Raw genomic sequence first — 21,398 nt, forward strand, 5'->3', positions numbered from 1 at the left:
AATGTTATTATTGTTTTTATTAAAGATTTGTCTGAGAGCCAGGTGCAGCCATCAAAAGAGCCACATCTGGCTCGTGAGCCATAGGTTCCCGACCCCTGTTCTACTGTGTACCCTCCAAAACTAAGGGACAAAACACCAGGTATTCTGATTCTAAAATCCATTTTCTTTCTACTATATCAATGCCCCGCATTAATGTGAAATATATGTATATCCACGTTTGTGCCAGGTGCTTTCCTTTCTGTACAGTCTTTAGGAGAGGATGGTTGGAGACAAGAAAGGACGAGGACAAGGACAGACTCTTCGATCTGAAGGCCTCCAAAGAGTGAGCACCACTCCCTTTCAGTAAGGTTTCCCACTCTTTGGAGTATGTATCAGGTGTCCCCAGCTACCTTTCTGGAGAAGCAACATTGGAGAAAAAGAGTCACATCACAGAGCTTGTTGAATATGAGAACTTCCTCTTTATCCCACATCTAGAAGCTGGCTTCTGGAGTTGGGTACAGAAAGGGTTTTGGCCTGGTCCTACCTCTGTATGGGCCCTAGGAATAAAGGTGTAGATCTGGTGACAAGGCCTTTCTCTGGTGGGAATGAAAAGTCCTGACATCCAGTCAATCCCAAATTAGGGGGTAGAAGCAATAATGAGGGGCAATTCCTTGGTGAGGTGAATATCAGCTTGGGACAGGCTCTTCCAGGCAAGTTCTAAGATGCCATAATGGGCAATGCCCATGGGAAGCAAGGTACGCACGTTGTTCTGCCCTGAGAGAGACACCACCTCCTGGAACTCCAAAGGACCTCTAGGGATGTGAGAGTGACCACAAAACAGTTGGTAAAACAACCGCTCCCCAGGAACTAGTTCCATGGCCTTTAGGGCTTCTTTGTAGATGATCTCACGGGATTGGGGTTCCTCTCTTAGTATCAGGTCCTGAAGCAATCTCTGGATTCTGGGGGACTTAAGTTGGTAAAGATCCATGAGATGGTAGAACTGTTCTAGCCAAGCAGCACTGTCATCTGCATATCGCTCCCGCAACATGCGTAAAACATGGTACAATGCCACAAATGTTTCCCATAGAGGAACCTCTTCCTGTTTTTTAGAGCTGTGCTGGGCCTTCTTTTCCACCTTAGGCAATCTGGGAAACCTGCCCTTATCCTTAAAAGCCAAGAAGTCCTTTTGAAACATCAGTGCTAGGGTTTGTTTTTCCACAGAGGCATGGGCACCTGTGCAAATGTGCCTTGTGGTTGGAAAATAGGGTTGTATCTCTATCTCTTTGAGGGCACTGAATGTCTGCTCTGTCCATGCACTCCTGTAAGGCTCTCCTAGAATATGCCAATTTTTAGTCTTTGGGTTTGGACTCCTTTTGGTAGCTAATGAGGACTTTGGTGTGGGGAAAGCCAAAGGTTTTAGAAAGCTTTCCATTCCCTTTCTTTTTATAGGAGGAATCACTTTCAGGTATTTTGGACCCATGGGCTTCTTACTGGGTTTTAAGATATGTTTGCTTCGTGATTCCAAGATCTGCCTGTGATGATGAGTGATAGCTTGAAGTCTAGCTAGATACATCCACTCTAAGTTTCCCTTTGAGGTGAGGTCTTTGAGAAGTTGGCACAATCTGTGGAAATTGTCTCTGGAAAGCTGTTCTCCTGCTTCCATTCGTTCTAGGACATGGTGGATCCACTCTATATCTGAAAGGCTTACAAATTCATGTATTTCTTCAGCCTGGATTTGGGGCACAGGTAACTGTACTGTAGTCTGTCCCATTAGAGATTTTTGATGCTTCAAAAGACACTGCCACTTTTTCTGTAGTGGTTTGCCTTGGAGTTTCTGAGCTTCCATGGTCTTCTTCAATATGTGGGATAAATATGGGGTCTTTAAGTCTGGCACCTGGGATTTCAAAACTTGTAGAGGAGTGGGCTGATATTTTTTCAACAGTTTTTCTTGTTTATCCATAAACCTTGTCCATGGAAATATCTTTCGTGCCTCAGGTACTGTGGCCTTATCTTTCCAGAATATTTGTTTTGTAGACACTGATGCTGGTATAGTCTCTTCCTTCCCCAGAGCTGTTGAGATCAATTTCTTAGAGGGGCTTTTCAGAACTTCCAGATTTATATCACTGCCTTTGACCTCAAAGATTCTTTTTCTAATAGAAGGGACTATTTCTATTCCTCCTATAGTCTTTCCTCTTTTTTCTTGTAACTTAAATAGTGTCTCTTTTTTTAAGGCCTCTTTTTCCTTTTCTATTTCTTCTTCCAATGAACTTTGCTCCTCTTCATCTTCTTTCTCACTCAAACTTTCCATCTCTTCCTCACTCATGCTTTCATCCTTCTCAAACACTTCCTCCTCCTCCTCCTCCTCCTCCTCCTCCTCCTCCTCCTGCGCCACTTTCTTCCTTTTCTTCTTCATCTTCTCCTTCTCCTCCACTTCTTCCTCCTCCTCTTTCTTCTTTTTCTCTTCCTTCTCTTCCTCCTCCTTCTCTTCCTGCTCCTTTTCTTCTTCCTCCTTCTCTTCTTCCTCCTCCTCTTCTTCCTCCTCAGACAAACTCTCTTGCTCTACTTCATCTAACAGGCTTTCTATTTCTCCAGAAAAGCTCTCTTCACTTTCCACCTCATCCCCTTTACTGGGAAATTCTTCCTGGGGCATATCAGTTCTCTTTAATACTTTTCTCTGTCTTGACTTTTGTTTAAGGAATGGCATTTCTTCTTCCACTGTTATTCTTTCCTCCTCTTCTTCCTGTATGACTTCTCTCTGTTGCCTGGCCAATGTGCTTTCTTCCTCAGTTATTTTTTTCTCTTTCCTTATCATTTTTCTCATTTCCTTGGCCAGTTTTCTCTGTTTCTTAGCCAGTTTCTTCTCATCTTCGGTCATTTCTGACTCTTCCTTGGAAATATCCCATTCTTTGGCATCAAGTTCAGTTTGTTCTTTGTTCAGTCTACTTTCTTTAGCCAAGAATGACCTCTTTATCTTTGTCATCCGTATTTTTTCCTGGGTTAGTCTCCTTTCTTTGTCAATAAAGTTTTGAAATACCTTTAAGATTTTTCTGCTCACTTTTGATGGTTCCTTGTTTATCTTTTCTTTAATGAGCTTCCTTGCTACTTTGGCCAGCTTCCTTTCTTCTTGGGCATATACTCTTCCTTCTCTAGTAAATTCTAAATTTCCTTTAGCAATGTTCCTTTGTTTTGTGGCCAATATCCTATCTTCATATATCAGTATCTTCTCCTCTAGTGACAATTTCCTCTTAATTAATTCTAGTTCATTCTTATTAAGTTTACTCTCTGTTGAGGTTTCTTGAGTCTCTCCCTTGGAGAGAGTTTCCTTTTCCTCATCCAGTATCACTTTCTCCTGGGCCAGTTTTTTCATTTCCATGCCTAATGCCTTTTCTTTCTTAGTAATATTGTCTTCCCTACTGAGCAGTTTCAATTCTTGAAATATTTCCCTCTGCTCCATAGCTAATTTCATTTTGTCCTGGGCTAGCTTGTGCTGTTTCTCAGCCATGTTTTCCTCTACTTGGGACAGATCTTTCTCTACATCAGCCAGTTTCTCCTTCCCCTGGAAAAGTTCCTCCTTTTCCTTCATCAGCTTCTCCTCTACCTGAAACAATTTCTTCTTGTATATGTCCAGTTTCTCCTGTACTTGTATTAATTTCTTTCTGTTCTGAGCAAGGTTTTCTTTGAGCTTTTGCAAGTTCTCTTTCTTCTGAATCAATTTTACCTTCCTCTGAGCCAGCTTCTCCTTCTCTTGATCCAAAAGCTTCCCCCTCCAGGTTAGTATCTTTTTGTTGTTTGCAAGTTCCACCTTTTTCTGGATCAATTTTTCTCTTTCCTGGGCCAGTTTTTCCTTATTCTCCATCAATTGCTCCCTTTTCTGGGCAAGTCTTTCTTCTTCTTCAGGCAGATATTCCTTGTCCTGGGCTAGCTTCTTCTCTTCCTGGATCAGCAGCTCTTCTTCCTGGACCAATGTTTTCTCTTCTATAGCCAGTTTCTCCTCTTTCCAGGCCAGTGTCTTCTCCTCCTCAGCCAGTTCCTCCTCTTCCTGATTCAGTTGCTCTTCTTTCCGAACCAGTTCCTCTTCTTCCCATGTCAGCTCCTCCAGTTCCTGGGCTAGTTCCTGTTCTTGCCATGCCAGATCTTGCTCATTCTGGACCACTTTCCCCATTTTTTGGGCCAATATCTTTTTTATCTCTACCAGCTTCCCTCCTTTCTTTGCTATTTTTTCTTCTTTGCTAGCCAGTTTCTCCAATTTCTTGGCCAGTTTCTTCCTATTCTGGGCCAATTTCTCTGCTTCCTGACTTAGCCATTCCTCTCTTTGGGCCAATATTTCCCCTTTTTGGACAAAGTTCCTCTCTTCCGGGATCATTTTCATGTCTCTCTCAGCCAGTTTGCTGTAATCTCTGGCTAGTTTCCTCTCTTCCTGAGCCAGTTTTCTCTCTACCTGTGCTAGCTTCTCTTCTTCTTGTGCCAGCTTCCTCTCTTCTCGGGCTCGTTTTCTTTCAGCTTGGGCTTGTTTCCTCTCCACCTGGGCTTGTTTATATTCTTTATGGATCTGTCTTTGCTCTTCTGTCACCAGCTCCTCCTCCTCTTCCTCCCCCTCCTCTTCCTCCTCCTCCTCCTCCCCTTCTCCTTCTTCTTCTTCTTCTTCTTCTTCTTCTTCTTCTTCTTCTTCTTCTTCTTCTTCTTCTTTTTCTTTTTCCCACATTTGAGGAAATTCTTCTATCTCCAGGGTCAATTCCTCTTCATCCTTGAGATTTTGCTCCCTGGACCTGTGTGACATCTTTTCCAAGACCTGTGCCTCTTCATTCCATCCTAGCTCCTCCTTTCCCCCATCCAATTTTTCCTTATCTGGAAATAGCTTCTCTTCATCTTCCTGTGGTTTCTCCTCTTCCTTAAAATACCCACTGTCCCATGCTTTCTTCCATTTATTCCAGGATATCTTTGTCTCACCATGAGCCTGTTTCCACTTATCCCAGGACGTTTTCCAATACTGCTTCCTCTTATCCACATCTGGTCTTGCTTCTTGCTCAGCCACTGTCCCCTCTAGTTTGGCCATTTCCTCCACTTCTTGACTCACACCCTTCTCTCTTCTGGTCATTTTCCTTTCTTTTTTAACCACTTTTATTTCCTTCCAGACTGCTCCCCTCTTTTGCTTAGAGGGCTTCTTAGAGGATTTCTTTTCTTCTTTCTTCAGTATTCGTTTCTCCTCAGTTAGGTCACCTTGTTCTAAAAGATCAACTTCCTTTTCCTTGTCGTGGGTTTCCTGTAAGTCCTGTATGTCCCCTGTTTCCTTTTGTACTTGCCCCTGCTCCTCCGGTATCTCTTCAGTGTCTCTGATCACCATGTCCTCTCTAACTGCTCCTTCGTAAATAAAAACTGGCTTCTCTTCTGGCGAGGCTAGATCCCAGCTAAGGTCCTCAAGCACACCCTCACTGTCTTTCTTTAGCAGTGGACAGATCTTCTCAAATAGCTCCCAGCTTGGGTGCTTATCTGCCAGCACCTCCTGAGCTATGGTCACTAACTCAGTGTTTAGAGATTCTGACATTTCTGTTTGGGAACCAGATATCCTTAGGGTCATAAGACGACATAGATCATTTCTCCATGATAAGCCATCTCCAGGGGTAACCCTGTGGCCAGGAGCTCCAGAGGCACCACGCTCTCTGACTTTCACCTTCTTCACAACTGGTTCTTTCTTTACACTATGCAGAGGTTCCTCAATGATAACTTCAGCTTCCTTTGTCATTTTCTTGTGCCTCTTTGTGGATTTCTTAACTGTTGTTTTCTTGCCTCTTTTGTCAAGTATTTTCTCTAGCATCTTCAGAGTCAATGCATCGTCCTTTGAGATATCTTTCTCTGAAGGTTGTTGTTCAGCATCTTTTGAAATCTTTAGTACACTGCTGGTTGAAGACCCAGAATAGATGCCTATATACTCCACCTCAATTGGTGCAGCTTTACTCTGATCACTGCCATCCTCTAAGGGACTTGGCTCTGCATCAGTCTCTTTCATCTTCTTAACGACCCGCAACAATTTTCGGGCTATAAAGAAAATCAGAAAATGTAGATAAGGAAATCATGGAAGCCTTAAATAAAACCCTTTCCAATATCTGGTATGAGCTAAGAGACTTCCAAAAAAGAAATAGCAACATATGGAGCTGAGGCCTTAAAAAAAAAAAAGACATTCTCCTTGCGTTAGTCCCAATGTCCCCACTCAAAATCCTAGAGCGAGAAGCCTTGATGTCTTCCTGAGTTTGAGTAAATTCTTCCTAGGAAGGTTCTTTTCTGTGAAAAGCTTTCTACTTATCTCTACTCCTACCTGGTATCTCTTAACCCATTTTAGTCTAAACTACCCTGCCCCTTGGGGACCAGGAGGCATGAACTGAATCACCCCATACATACTTTGCTTTTTGCCCCCTGGTTGGCCCCGTCTTTGGCCTTTGCTGGGCTTGATGACAACTTCAGGTTCTTCAGGAATTATATCAGAATGCTTGGAAATGGATAGCCTTTCATAAAACCTTGAGACATCTAAAGAAAAAGTAGGCTTTTCATCCCCATGTGAAAAGGTCAGGTTTTCATTCAATCGCTGCTCCACTTGAGTATGAAGGATTTGGAGATCTGTGGCACGCATCCCCAGCAGATTGTCCAGGGTTTCCTCCCCAATTATTTCCTGCCTATGAAAGTCAAAGGAGAAGAAAGAACATGCTGAATTATGAAAAGAATGAGAGGAAAAGAACTGATGTAGAACAGGCAGGGAGCTTGGCAAAGTGGACCACAGAGACAGTGTATGCAAAGGTAACGTATGGCCAAGAAGAAAGCAAATGTTTAGGAAGATAAGATGGCAGTGGATGGAGTCATCTGTATAAAGGCTGCAGGAGTAGGAGAAAAGGGAAAAAATGGGAAACTTGAAGAGGTAGGGGACAGACAGAAATAAGAGAAGAAGTGGAGCAGTCAAGGGATTGTCAAGTTAGCCTAGGAATGGAAATAGACTATGAACAATGAACAAGGACAGGAAAAGCCAATGAACAGGGATGAAGAGATAGTAAAAAAATGGAAGGTGAAAATGGGGAAGGGGAGGAAGACAATTAGAAGCTAGTAAAGAATTGAGGATGGCACAAAGAACTTACTGCATGTCCCGGAAAGTCTCGCGGTTCTGGATCAGGTTTAAGAGTGAAGTTTTAGAGTGGATTCCAGTGTCAGCCATGAGGTTCAGTGCCTTAGCCCTCACTCTTTGGTCCTTGTCCATTAACCCTTGGGCCAGAGGAATGGCAAAGAGATGAGTGACCATTCCTAGACGCTTCAACCCTTCCCAGGCTAGCTCTCGGATAAGTGGATTAGAATTGGTTGTATCATCCAGCAGACGATGGGCTGTTTCAGAGCGCAGGGTTGGAGACACCTGGTAAGAAGCAAAGATTTGCCCTAGTGCACCAATGCAGCATTGGTACTTCAGTGGGGAAGGAACACAGTCCATAAAGTTAAGGACTGTCTCAATCAAGCTACTAATAGCTATTTCACTCATCTTTCTTCCCAGCCAACTGCGGTTTGTTGGGTCTGTAAGAACACTATAAGTTACATCTTTAGATAGTCTCTTTTGTAGAAAGTCTTCATCTTCCTTTTCTTTTGGATGTTCTTTTACATCATGTATCGGTCTTACCCTACTGTGCCAGAAGAACTGTTGAGGCTTGTTCCATTCCAATTTCCGTATGGGTGCATGCAGGTTGCATTGTAGGTATATCGGGCTGCCCTCTGGCCAAAGACGGGCACGAATCACTGAGTTAGGGATATAACAATCAGGAGCAAAGAGCCATTTCTGCCCATAACCAAAGTAGTGTTGTAGTATCTGATAAGGGTTGAGTCCATCCCAGGTAGTCAACCGTAGTTGGGGAGGAACCACATAACGGGGAGAAGGTTTGCTCAACCTTATATCAGCTTCCTCCTCATCCAAGGTACCACGTGTTATAGTAGACAGTAATACAAGGCTCCCTTGTTCATCTTCTTCTATGACATGTGGCACAGTCTGGTCAAAGGCAATGGCCCGCTTATTGACAAGTTTCTCCAGACCCACTAATTCCTGTTTCCCTTTCCCAAGGTTGATATACTTGGGCACAAACATAGTCTCAAAGGAGAAGAAGAAACTTGGTGTGAAAGGTTTAGGGACTTCTAGCACTTCATCTGTCATGCTCATAAAGGAAAGGCGAGCCAGCAGGGTTGGGGGAAGCAGTTTTAAACAGGATACCAAATAAAGACTCTGGTTGAAAGACACAAGCAGGTCGCCCCGATCATTTGCAAAGCAGAGTGGGCCAAAATGCAGTGATGAGTCTAGCATGGCTATGAGTCTACCGTGGAAGTTCCAGATCCGGACAGAACCATCAATACCACCTGTGACAAAAAGACTCAAGGTCAGGCATACATCAAAAGACGTAATTGCACACTGGTGCAGAGGCAGTGTCTCTATAAACTTGGAGCCTTTTTGTGCCCCAGAGAACAGAAAATCCTGGAAATTCCAGAGCCGCAGGCAGTTAGTCTCTGTGATGGCACCCACAGACTTCGGCAAGAGTATCAGGTGTTTTAGGTGACAACTGCTGAGAATGCTGGCTAGAGGCCGTAGTTCTACTCTGGTCCCAACAAGCACAGCTTCTGAGAGGTGTATGTAGTCATCCATTCCATAGGAACAGAGCAAAGAGTTTTCCCGGCCTCCTAAAATTCCTCCAGGCAGTGTAGAGAGTGCCAACACAGCCCCAAAGTGTGTGAATTTCTCTATTCGGGCGCAGTTGTGCTGGGAAAGTACTCTGATCATCCCACTCTGGTGTCCACAGAACATTAGTCCTTCTAGACCCCGACCCAGGTGGAAATGACCATAAGCCAGACATTGTACTGAGTCCTGAGAATCTGGTGAGGTGCATAAAATATACTTGGCTGGGCACGGGCAGCGGGTTGTGTCAAAAATTAGCACCTCTGAGCCCCCCATTGCTACAAAGAGCTCCTCGTTTTCTGGGTCATAGGCCCAATCCATAACGTGGTCCAGAATTGAGAGGGGCCAGGTAAGAACCAGCAGTTCCCCTGTTAGTGGGGACACAAAGTGCAATAAGCCATCCTCAGTAGTGCATAGGATCCGAAACCAGTTATTACCACAGTGGACCCGACGCACCTGCTCTGGAGAAGAGCCACAGACATTGAAGAGGCTATAGAAGCAGGGCAGACGGCGCAAAGAGAAAGTATGGGTAGTTTGGCAAAAGAAAGTAATGTCATCAATAAACTGGAGTCGATATAATTCCTCTCCAAGTTCTAGTTGCCGCAATAGGTTCCCAGAGGTAAGGTTCCACTCCTTGATGAAACCCTCCTTGCCAGCTGTTAGCAGGGTGTGGGCTTCGGGCCGGCTGCGGATATATATCACTGATGAGGAATGGGCCTTGAAACTGTTCAGAGAGCAGCTCTGACTGAGGCTCCATACTTGGATGTCCCCAGTCCTGTTTCCAGCATAGAGAAAGCCCTGAGCAACACAGGTGAAGCAGCAGGTGATAGAGGAGCCACTAGTGGTAGAAACAAATCTCTTCACCTCTTCCAGCTGGCCGAGGCCCTGGCGCTCAAGGACCCTCACCACAGTCTCGCACAGGGCTAGCAGAGAGCCATTGGGACCATCCAATATGATGTCCAGGACAAGCTCATCACTAGACATGGGAACCATGTAAGCGATTTGAAGGCCCTTACCAGTCTGCTCGATGATCCAGGTGACTACCGCCCCCAGGATGCCCGACAGAAGCATCTTCATTTCTGGGTCATAACAGAGGCAGTTGATGTTAAAGTGGCAGGGAACTATACTCAGAGGCTTGAATGACCGGAAATGGTCCCCAAATAGCCGCAGGAGTAGGTCATCACAGTAGGCCACAAGGATATGAAAGGAACCTGTGTGTACCATACACTGGATGGGTGGCAATTGTTCAGTCATAGAAAATGTCCTCTTCTCAACCATGTCCTCAGTTTTGCTCTTCATCCATACTACAGCCTAGAAAAGAGTAAGATGGAAACTGCCTAGAGAAAATAGAGGAAAGGGCAGAATATTTAGCTGTTTCCCCCTGCTTTTGTGCTAAGGAGGAATTGGAAGATTCTAGAGTGATTATTACTCCCTGGTTACGGTGGTTGGAAATACTGTAAAAGCAGGAAGCCTATGACTCTTTCCCTAACCTTGGACACCTCAAGACCAATGGTCGGCAAACTCATTAGTCAACAGAGCCAAATAGCAACAGTATGATTGAAATTTCTTTTTTTTTTTAAATTTTTATTTATTCATTTTAGAGAAGAGAGAGAGAGAGAAAGAAAGGGGGGAGGAGCAGGAAGCATCAACTCCCATATATGCCTTGACCGGGCAGGCCCAGGGTTTTGAACCGGCAACCTCAGCATTCCAAGTCGACACTTTATCCACTGTGCCACCACACAGTGGTGAAATTTCACAGTGGTGAAAAAAAGGTCAGGCTGAAATTTCTTTTGAGAACCAATTTTTTTAAACTTAAACTATATAGGTAGGCACATTTCTTATCGAGGTAGCGCCCACACGTGGTATTTTATGGAAGAGCCACACTCAAGGGGCCAAAGAGCCGCATGTGGCTCGCGAGCCACAGTTTGCCGACCAGGGCTCTAGGGGAACCATAAATTCTATTCAACATGGAGATTATAATTAGAGAAAGAAATAAGGGGAATCCTGGATCCAGTTCATTTTTGTTTTCTTTCTTTGAATTTTTATAAGATTGAGTCAAAATGAGACCGTATGCCTGGGAGCTCCCTAGGTCACTTTCATTCAAGGCTTATATCTTCTTTTGTCAGTCTGGGGTGAGGACCTTTTATGGGCATGGCCCCTGTGGAATGGGCTAAGAAGAAGAAAGACGAGGTCATTTTACCTGTATTTCTTTTGTGCTTGTCACCCATGAGAGAGAGGCAAAGAAGTGGGCATCACTGAAGTAATAGCATATAAATGGCATATGTTGAGGTTGGCGAGACTCTTTGAACAGTATCTGGGACCGGTCACTCAGCACGACTATGTCACTCTTTGGGTCATCTCCAGTTTGCTGGGAATAGGCATGACATAAACTAAGAGACCAGGACACACATGCACTTATATTCTCATTCAAGCCACAACTGAAACAATCCCCAAAGTTATGGCACAACGCCAAGGACGACTACTGTTACACTCCCACATTTACAACTTATCACCTGTGGGACACCTGAGATTCTCAGTATGTAACAAAACCCCCAAAGTAAGAAAACCGAAGCTCTATAGGGCCTCTATGGGCAAATTTTATAGTGTGAGCATAGGGGAAACTGAAGTTCTTCTCACCATGAAGTTAGCTATACCTATCTTCTAACTTTGTCCTTTCTGTCTGAAAGGTACAAATGTCATAAAAGACACATTTAACAGATTAATCAGGCAAGCGCAGTGCCATAAACCCACATGCAATGTAAAAGGGTGTTACAAAGGCCAGTACAGTTTTAAGTTACTAAAATTTAAAACTGCACTAAGAAAGGCTTCTAGGACACCTACCTGGCCTTTAAATTTGACAGAGAAAGATGATATATATACAAAATATATTATCCCACAGTGACAAAGCCTGTGCTATGCAAAATGCAAAATGAACCTCAGACCCTTTTACACAGAGCCAACCGTAGCCAAATTAAGGTTGGGAAATGTTCTCTCTGGTGCCTTCTTCCTTTTAGAAAAATCTCTCTTCCCAGAGGGCTGCTTGCTCTGACAACGCTCCCAAGTGTTCACCATCCACTATCAGCCATAAGAAATGATGACATCAGATCATTTACAGCAAAATGGTGGGATCTTGATAACATTATAAGGAGTGAAATAAGCAAAGCCGAAAAAAACAAGAACTACATGATTCCATACATTGGTGGAACATAAAAATGAGACTAAGAGACATGGACAAGAGTGTGGTGGTTACCAAGGGTGGGGGGGGAGGGAGAACATGGGAGGGAGGGAGGGAGAGAGTTAGGGGGAGGGGGAGGGGCACAGAGAACTAGATAGAGGGTGACGGAGGACAATCTGACTTTGGGCGAGGGGTTTGCAACATAATTTGATGACAAAATAACCTAGACATGTTTTCTTTGAATATATGTACCCTGATTTATTAATGTCATCCCATTACCATTAATAAAAATTTATTAAAAAAAAAAAAAAAAAAGATGTCTTTGCAAAGGTCCCTACACTCATTTGGAAATTGGCCCACTTCCTCCTAAGGTGTCAATTGTCTTTATGGTCTCCCTGCCTGCCTCCTGCTTCCATGGAAATCCACACTCCTTAGAAGTGCTCATAACTATTAAGATAGACAGTGGGCAATAACACTTTTATGTCCTACATATACATTACCTTGCCTTTTTGTATGTCACTTAGGAGGTATTTAAAATCCTTCCACAGGGGAATGAGTCTGGAGGAAGGCATCACCTTTAGTAGTCCCTGGTCCTGCTCAGGACTGTTGCTTAAAAACCTGTGGAAATCCAAAAGATGCCAGCTCATCCACTCTACTTTTTGAGGAGCTGTGAATCAGAAGGCAAGATCCATGAACTCATATTTACTGCATACTTTTTGAATATCAGGAACTATACATAAGACATACCTTCTCATTTAATCCTCCCTCCAGCCCAGTAAGATAGGGATTACCTCATTTTATGGATGGGGAAACTGAGGCTTGGCGAAGGTACATAAAGGAGTTAGGGACTGAATTTAGCTATCATTAATTACCCAGTGGATATTATGGGTGAGGGTAGCAGAGAGGGGCTTTAAAGGAATACTGTCCCAGGCAAATAATAAAGTATTTGTTCTGCTGGTGTGTTAAGAGAGCATCTTGCAAGGACTAGGAGTTTCCAAAGATTCCAGGGGAAGGGGTATACCTTAGCATGCAGATCCGTAGGTCCTGCCCTAAACCTATGGAAGCAGACTCTTAGAGGTGGGACTCAGGGATCTTCATTTGTAACAAGCTTCCTAGGTGGTTCTATGGAGAGTCAACTCTGACTACTGAAATAGGAAATTGAGATACTGGGCCCCTGGGATTCAAGGTCAGCCCACCTAACAGAGCTGGAGAAAGGATCCAGCCATTTGGCCTTGCAGGTTTTCCCAGGGTGGTGGAGTCAAGTAGTTCTCTTACTGGTGCATAATCTGTTCATCATCTTCTTCTGCACTCCATTTTCTTTGGCCTTCATGAAAACAAACCTCCACTTCCCCAGATGGATTGTGAACATACCCTACTTTTAACCTCTGCCAGGGAGTTCTCTCATTACTGGTCTGAGGATGGGTTTGTTTTTCTCATTTGTAAAATGAAAATGCCCGTGTTCGGCTATTTCACTGCAAAGATTGTTGCAAAGATCAAATAATTCTTGTGAATACTTTTTTAAGTATACTCTGAAACAACAATTATTATGATTGCTGTTATTAGGCTGGTTTGGTTCTCAGAGAAATATTTTTTTTCTTTCAAACCTATACTTGGTACTTTCCCGTTGTCCTGGACACATGAGTTAAGTCTGAACAGCAGAGGGCAATAGAGGCCATCCCTCTGCCTGCCAGACAAAGGAAACTGGTGAACTTTCCCTTTAAAGTGGTTCCCTAAAGTGTGATTCCCTCAGGCCAGCAGCATCCCCTTGTTAGCAATGCAAATTATTGGGCCCCACCCGGGACCAACTGAATTGGAAACTTCCTTTGGAAGCACTTTTTTTAGTGGTTAGTGAAAAGGAAGGCCTTCTAACCTCAAACCTCTGTTTTTTATTTATGCCATTGTTTCCCATCCCAAAAGTTACCCTCAGAGGAAACTTCTCTCACAGCCCCCCATTACACACATACATTTGATTCCAATCCCTTCAAAGCAAGTACAGGGTGAGCTCCAGATAATTTAATCCCAATGAGCTTGACTTTTTAATATCTTGATTACCCAACAATGATCTAATGCAGTGGTTCTCAAACTTTTTGAAGTCAGGGCACATTAAAAATCCTACAAATAATTGTAGGTGCACTATATACAAATTTCTGAGCAATATGTTATAATAATTAAGTCAAATATTAAAGAAAAAAATATAAAGTCCAAGCATGCTTTTATGGTAGTTAAACGAAATAAATACAAAATTTAATTTATTCTGACTTTAAAAAACATTTTTATGTTACATTTTTTGAGTTATGCTTTTTAGAATTCATAAAAAAGAGGGGTTAAAAAAATGACAAAAAAGTTATCTTTTTATATATATAAATACATTCTTAGTAAGATTTAGTAAATTCAGCAGGTCCGGGCAGGAATGTGTTGTTTTTTCATTCTTGTGTTTATAAGAAACATGAGCCTGATGTGTCCTAGCAATTTCTTCAATGTTTGGGCATATATTGAAAGGTAAATTCTCATTTCCTTGTCAATACATTGAAGAATTTTTCTCTTTTTACTCTTGTGTTGAGTGCAGAAAACCGCACCATACATATCATCTTAACTTTACACCAAACAAAGGATAGAAGAAACTTGCCTCCAGTCTTTCTGGGGAACATGGGGGTAGTGTAAACAATCCAGTACCACAGCTTAATAGCCTTTTGCAACCTAATCAGGCAAGTGAGGTGTGGGGTTGGGCAGACTGTCAGCTTACAGCCAATTCCCTACACCTCTGTTCCCCAAAAATCTAAACTCCAAAAACCCTGTTGGTTTTTTGGTCCCCAACAGGCACATATTTCTCTAGAATACCATAGGGCGTACCTGGAAATCTTCTAGGGCGCACCAGTGTGCCTTGGTGCACACTTCGAGAACCACTGGTCTAATGGGAGAATTCAAGCCTTCCAGCCAACTTGGGGGGGTGTCAGTATTTGGGGCTGAGACATGGTATGTTCTGCTAACTATGGAGACAAACCAGATTTGTGGCTGGACTTAATGCTCGCACTACATCCTTTTTCTTAGCTGCAGTCCACTGCAACATATTGTCAGTGTTCGATAGGTTGGAAGGCCAATGTCCTGTGAACCTTGCCTTTGTAATAAAGAATTGGCTCTAGGAGGCACTGCACACTGTGACACTATTTTGCATCCTGGCTCCTTTTGACATTGGCTCCATATGCTCTGTAATAGGAATGTGAGGGTATACAGTTCTAACCCCAAAGAGCTTATAGTTCAGCATGGAAAGCAGACATCAAAAAATAGTCATATGGCCCTGGCCGGTTGGCTCTGTGGTAGAGCATCATCCTGGCGTGCAGGAGTCCTGGGTTTGATTCCCAGCCAGGGCACACAGGAGAAGCGTCCAACTGCTTCTCCACCCCTCCCCCTCTCCTTCCTCTCTGTCTCTCTCTTCCCCTCCCGCAGCCAAGGCTCCACTGGAGCAAAGTTGGCCCGGGCACTGAGGATGGCTCCATAGCCTCGGCCTCAGGCGCTAGAATGGCTCTGGTCGCAACAGAGCAACGCCTCAGATGGGCAGAGCATTGCCCCCTGGTGGGCATGCCAGGTGGATCCCCGTCAGGTGCATGCAGGAGTCTGTCTGACTGCCTCCCCATTTCCAGCTTCGGAAAAATACAAAAAAAAAAAAAGAAAAAAAAAAGTCATAGCCTGACCTGTGGTGGCGCAGTGGATAAAGCCTTGACTTGGAACGCTGAAGTCACCGGTTTTAAGCCCTGCGCTTGCCTGGTCAAGGCACATGTGGGAGTTGATGCTTCCTGCTCCTCTCCCTTCTCTATCTCTCTCTGTAAGTCCAGTAGTTGTGGCTCCCATAGCTGCCAAGCACATGCAGGTTCCCATCGAACTCGAATAGATCGTAATGAAACAATGGAGCCAAGAACTGGTGGACCATCCTTTATTCTAGCTCGCAACCCGCAGGCGAGAGAATACACACAGCGGGAAAACACTTCCCTTTCCATTTAGGGCTTGCAAAGCCACTGACTTTCTCCAGTTTTTCCTAGAATCAAAGGCCCCACCTCTGTACCCCTTCAGCTCCCCGCCATCTTGATCCCTGCCTCCTCTGCAACCACATGGCCTCTTTGTCCTGCAACAAGGTGGTCTCCTCCCAAAAAATGGCCTCCTAGCTCCTCCTTTTAAAACTTTTTGGAGCGAAATCCCTCCTCCAGCACACATTAGCATAACCAAGCCCCTTCCCAAGCATAAAGGCAATCAGCTGTATTACCTGGGCGACGGCCACTCATGTGGGCAGTGCCATTTTTAACAATAAAAGTGAGCAAAACCAGAAAATACAGATTTTACAAACTTATTTGCCCAACACACTTTCTTTCTCATTCTCTCTCTCCCCTCTCTAAAAAATGAATAAATAAAAATCTTTTTAAAAATAGCCATAAAATTGGTTACAATGGGAAATTCTGATGAGGGGTTATGTTATTCTCTGAACATTTCTGAAACTTTTTAATTTTCTCAACCTTAAAACATTAAATTAGGCTAGTGATTCAGTTTTAAGAAGAAAAAGAACAAAGTGCTGTGAGTACATATAACAAGAAGGGTGGTGTGCTCCATTCTTTGAGGTAGGACCCTGCATGAATCCCATAGCTTTACAGATGGCTCTCATGTTTGGGGACGAGGGTGCTGAGAGCCCAGCTGGCATTAGAAAGGCCTAATGAGCCTGACCAGGCAGTGGCACAGTGGATAGAGCATTGACTGGGATGTGGAGGACCCAGGTTCGAGACCTCAAGGTCGCCAGCTTGAGCGCGGGCTCATCTGGTTTGAGCAAAGCTCACCGGCTTGGACCCAGGGTCGCTGGCTCGAGCAAGGGGTTACTCGGTCTGCTGAAGGCCCACAGACAAGGCGCATATGAGAAAGCAATCAATGAACAACTGAGGTGTTGCAACGAAAAACTGGTGATTGATGCTTCTCGTCTCTCTCCGTTCCTGTCTGTCTGCCTCTATCTATCCCTCTCCCTGACTCTCAGTCTCTGAAAAAAAAAAAAAAAAAAGGCCTAATGAGTTGACTGTAAAGTCAGAGGGGTTGTAAAGCCAGAGGACAAACTTGTGTTACTTACTTTTTTGAATGACATTACTGATATGGAGCCCAAGTCTGTCCCCAGGTACTGGGAATGCTACTCTGTCCTTACAGGTGACTTCACAGATAGAATACTTACCTATCTTTATAGAAAGAAACAATTTCCAGGTTGACAAACATACATTATTGAGGGTGGGCTAGTTTCTATTGAGTGGAAAGTTACCTGGGAATAATGATAGCATCCAAAATTGATTAGGATGTAAAGTGGTAGAGAGGGATTTTACATTGTTTCACTTCTTACAGTGATCCTATGACTTAGTTATCATCCTCCATTTAAATAAACTTATGACTTAGTTATCATCCTCCATTTAAAAAATGGACATGGTAAAAATATTCAAAACATATTAAGGAACATATAATGAAAAGAAAGTCACCTTTAAAAAAAAAAAGAAAAAAGAAAGTCACCTTTTCATACCTCATCACCTGTCCTGTTACCCCTAAACAAAAATAACCCTGGTTGTGTCTTTTTTGTTTTGTTTTAATTTATTGATTTTAGAGAGAGAGGAAAGGAGAGAGACAAAAACATCGATCTGTTTCTGTATGTGCTTTGACTAGGGATCAAACTGGGAAATCAGGATAATACTCCAACCGAGTTATTTGGCCAGGATCCTGGTTGTATCTTTATACAGTTTTTCTGTACATATACAAGCATATATATCTCAATATTTCTGAGAGATGAACTCATATTAATACACCTTCTAACAGTTACCAGTTGCATGGTTTCCATTGTGTGGCCAACCTATTACTTTTTATCCAAACTTCTATATATTGAGACAGTAGAGCCCTGGCCAGTTGGCTCAGTGGTAGAGCTTCAGCATGGCATGTGGATGTCCCGGGTTCCATTCCTGGTCAGGGCACAGGAGAAGCACCCATCTGCTTCTCCACCCTTCCTCCGTCCATTTCTTTCTCTCCCACTCTCTCTCCCTGTCCTGCAGCTGTGGCTAGATTGGAAAGAGTTGGCCCCAGGTGCTGAGGATGGCTCCATAGCCTTTGCCTCAGGCGCTAAGAGCTGGGTTGCTCAGCAACCAAGCAATGCCCCAGATGGGCAGAGCTTTCACCCTTAGTGGGCTTTCCCGGTGGATTCCCGTCAGTCGGGCATATGTGGGAGTCTGTTTCTGCCTTCCCTCTTCTCACTGAATAAAAAAAAAGAGAGAGAGAGAGAGATATTAGGTAGTTTTCAACCTTTTGCTATGACAATCCATGCCACAAATGAGTATCTTTGTTAAAGCCTCAGTTTTGTTTTTTTTTTTCTAATCCTTCCACTGGTGGTTCTTTTTTTTTTTATTTATTTATTGATTTTTTAATTGATTTTTAGAGAGAGGGGAGAGAGAGAGAGAAGGGGGAGGAGCAGGAAGCATCAACTCCCATATGTGCCTTGACCAGGCAAGCCCAGGGTTTCGAACCGGCAACCTCAGTGTTCCAGGTCGACGCTTTATCCCACTGCGCCACCACAGGTCAGGCTAAAGCCTCAGTTTTAGTTTTTATTTTAACTAAAATTTCAAAATTGAAGCAATGTACAGTAAATCCTTTTTTTCATTAAACATATAATTTTGAATAGGTTAAATAAATTATTAAAATTAATTTCACCTGTTTTAATTTTTAATTAAAAATTGCAAATGTGGCATGGATTATATATATTTGTTAACAGTACTGATTTAGATAGTCAGTGTCTGGTGGTGGTCTGATAACCACAATGGACTTAGCTTCTTGAGGGCAGGAGCCCAGTACGTCTTTTTTTTTTTTTTTTTTTAATTTATTCATTTTAGGGGGGGAGGGAGGGAGAGAGAGGGAGAGAGAGAGAGGGAGGGAGAAGGGGGAGGAGCAGGAAGCATCAACTCCCATATGTGCCTTGACCGCGCAAGGCCAGGGTTTGGAATTGGCAAATGCAGTGTTCCAGGTCCACGCTTGATCCACTGCGCCACCACAGGTCAGGCCAGTCCATCTTGATTTCTCCTGTGTCCCTATAATCACCCAACGTGGCATGAAGTAAGTGCTAATACATTTAATGAATGAGCAGATGGATGATCTCTACCCTCTCCCAGGAAGAAGAAATATACCTTTCCCAGCTCCAAGTCTTACTTGGATCCAAGTCTTACTTTGGATCATCTTCTTGGAAGGATGGATGAGGAGGGAAGGGTACTAACTGGGTTTATTTGAACCTGGGTTATTCCACAGGTTCTTCAAATTTCATCCAATTCCCTAGGTAAACAAACCCCTATTGAGTAGGAGTAGCAACATCCTTTTATTTTCCTTTTTCTTTTTTAAGGGTCTGATATTGATTATGTGAGCAAGTGGACTAAATTTGGATGAAATTCCGCCATGGATAGGTACTCAACAAACACTAGTTTCCCTTAGAATATGTGATCAATGAATGGATGGTAAATAACAAGGCCTCCCAGGCTGCCCTCTGGATGGCTGTTCTGAGGCTCCCCTCAAAGGCAAAGCTCTGCAGCTGCCTAAACCAGGGAAAGGCGACCACACTTGAGTCCCTACACATGCAGCTGTCACGGTCCTCCGCGCTGGTGGGAAGGAGGCCTTGTCTACCTCTTTAAATCCCGGGCCGCGCCTATTACCTGCGACGATAGGACTCAACAAGGGACACAGGTACAGCGTGTGTGGAGGCACGCCTAGGAGCTCGTTTGTGAAGGACCAGACCTGGAAGGAGCGCCTGGGTAGAAGCGTTGGGGGAATGCCTGGGGACTACTCCACCGACACAGGCGTTAACCCCCCGGAACACCGCGCCGGGAGAATATACCCAGCCGAAAGGAGTGAGCACGCGTGCGCAGTAGCGCCCGATCGGCAGTAAAAAGCCTAGCGTGAGAGCCCGTAGCGCGCGCGCGCGCGCGTTCGAAAGGAAAAGAAGTCCTCGCCACAGGGCCCGCGGCAATTTAGACCAGAGTTGGCCAGCGACCGCGCGTGCGCGAGCGCGTACAGTCGCCCTCCTCCACGGTCTGCTCCGTAGGGGGTCTAGCGCTCTGCTGTGCTGTCCCCGCCTCTTCCCAGGCTCGCACGCTGGGGGTAAGTACCTCGCACCTAGCAGAGAGGAAGGGAAGGGTCCGCCGAAGAGAAGGAGGCGTTACCGAACTGTAAGAAAGGGAAAAAGCGCACTCGCGGAGCGAGGAGCGTGACAACCAGTTTAGAGTCTGCAGAAGACACGCCTCCATCCCTCACTCCCCTCGGGTCTGGAGGACTCACTCGGGGGACTGGAGCGGCACGGGGCCGACAGGTGGACTACCATTCCCAGAAGGCGGCGCGGTGCTGGGGCTACTGCTCCCGGCAGCACCTGCGCGTCAGGCTCTCCTCAGTTTGCTGCCCGCCTAGGGTGAAACTACACTTCCCAGGAGGCCTCGCGTGAAGCGGCTTGGAAGTGGGCAGCCTGGAAGTCACTCGGGCCACTGGAGCTGGCGGCGTCTCCAGCGTGTCGCGCGGGGCTGGACACCGGGGTTGTGAGACCCGCGGGACTGGCAGCCGGGACGCCCAGGTATGTGGTTCTAGGTGCAGGGGCGGCCTCACTCAAGGGTAGAGGGGAATCGGTGTTTACTCGGACGCCGAGGGTCAGCGCGAGCGGGCGACCCGGCGGACGGCAGGGTGTCGGCACCGTTTGTGGGGGCGGCGGCGCCAGGACTCGCGCCCTCCGGACCTGGCCGGACTCGTACCCGCCTTACTCAACTTTCCAAACGTGCTTACCCGGTGCTGTGCGGAAGAGCATGGAGTGGGAGTTGGGGTGCACAGGGTTCGCGTGCTGGCTCTGCGATCTAGGGAAACCGTGCCGTGCCTCAGTTTCCCCTTTCGGTAAAACGGGAGAAGAAGAGTATCTGTCCTTTGCTGGAAATTCTGTAGAGATGTTGAGACCTGGCGAATAAAGCATTTGATACACTAAAGGTACTTAACTACGCGTTTGCGCTATTGTTAGCTCCTAAGAAATGGGGTGAAGGTATTAGTGATTGCATAGGGTTAGTTGCAGGAGTGCATGTAAAAAGCGGAGTTCATAGTTAGCATTCAATGCAAGGTGGCTGCTGTTAGCTGAATTTTTTTGTTAAGAGCTTTGATTTGTAAGGCAGAGAGACCCAAGTTTACATTTAGGCTCTGCAATTTACCAGGTGTGTGACCTTGTGAACCGATTTCATTGATCTGTGCCTTGGTTTTCTGATCTATAAAATGGTTATTTTAATAGTCGCCTCATAGAGTTTGTTTTGAGGATGCAATAGGAATACATGGGTAAAGTGCTTATAGCAGCAGTTGGCACATAGTGTTCAATAAATTATCCCATTTATTCAGCTTTTTTCCAATGTCCCTGAGACCCTTTGAGGGTAGGGGCTCTGGCTATGGTCTTGGTCTCCCCAGGGGACCAGATTCAAAACTGGTCTAGTTGACTTCCTCTTCTTCAGCCTCATGTTCCTCATTTGTAAAATGGGATAACAGTATCAGCCTTAGAGGGTTGTG

General features: G+C 44.8%; 2 protein-coding genes across 6 annotated transcripts in view; one reads left to right on the top strand and one right to left on the bottom strand.

Annotated features, from left to right (window-relative positions):
* Positions 1-549: 549 nt before the first annotated feature.
* Positions 550-19,643, bottom strand: LOC136312583 (WD repeat-containing protein 87-like). Its single transcript, XM_066242136.1, has 7 exons — positions 19,611-19,643; positions 12,338-12,455; positions 10,863-11,030; positions 7,098-9,973; positions 6,373-6,644; positions 4,704-6,012; positions 550-4,595 (listed from the first exon to the last, which is right to left on the bottom strand). Exons 2-7 carry the CDS (start codon positions 12,407-12,409, stop codon positions 617-619), a joined length of 8,676 nt encoding a protein of 2,891 aa, XP_066098233.1. The 5' UTR covers positions 12,410-12,455; positions 19,611-19,643; the 3' UTR covers positions 550-616.
* Positions 19,644-19,946: 303 nt separating this feature from the next.
* Positions 19,947-21,398, top strand: part of SIPA1L3 (signal induced proliferation associated 1 like 3) — a 337,072-nt gene continuing 335,620 nt past the window's right edge. For 3 of the 5 annotated variants that reach the window (XM_066242139.1, XM_066242137.1, XM_066242140.1), the window contains exon 1: positions 19,949-20,436. The gene's annotated coding sequence lies outside the window, so the exon portion shown is untranslated. Of the gene's footprint in view, positions 20,437-21,398 lie in introns of all 5 variants that reach the window. The other 2 variants (XM_066242143.1, XM_066242142.1) reach the window with 2 other exon arrangements.

This window comes from Saccopteryx bilineata, chromosome 9 (assembly GCF_036850765.1).
Source record: "Saccopteryx bilineata isolate mSacBil1 chromosome 9, mSacBil1_pri_phased_curated, whole genome shotgun sequence".
NCBI lineage: Eukaryota > Metazoa > Chordata > Mammalia > Chiroptera > Emballonuridae > Saccopteryx > Saccopteryx bilineata.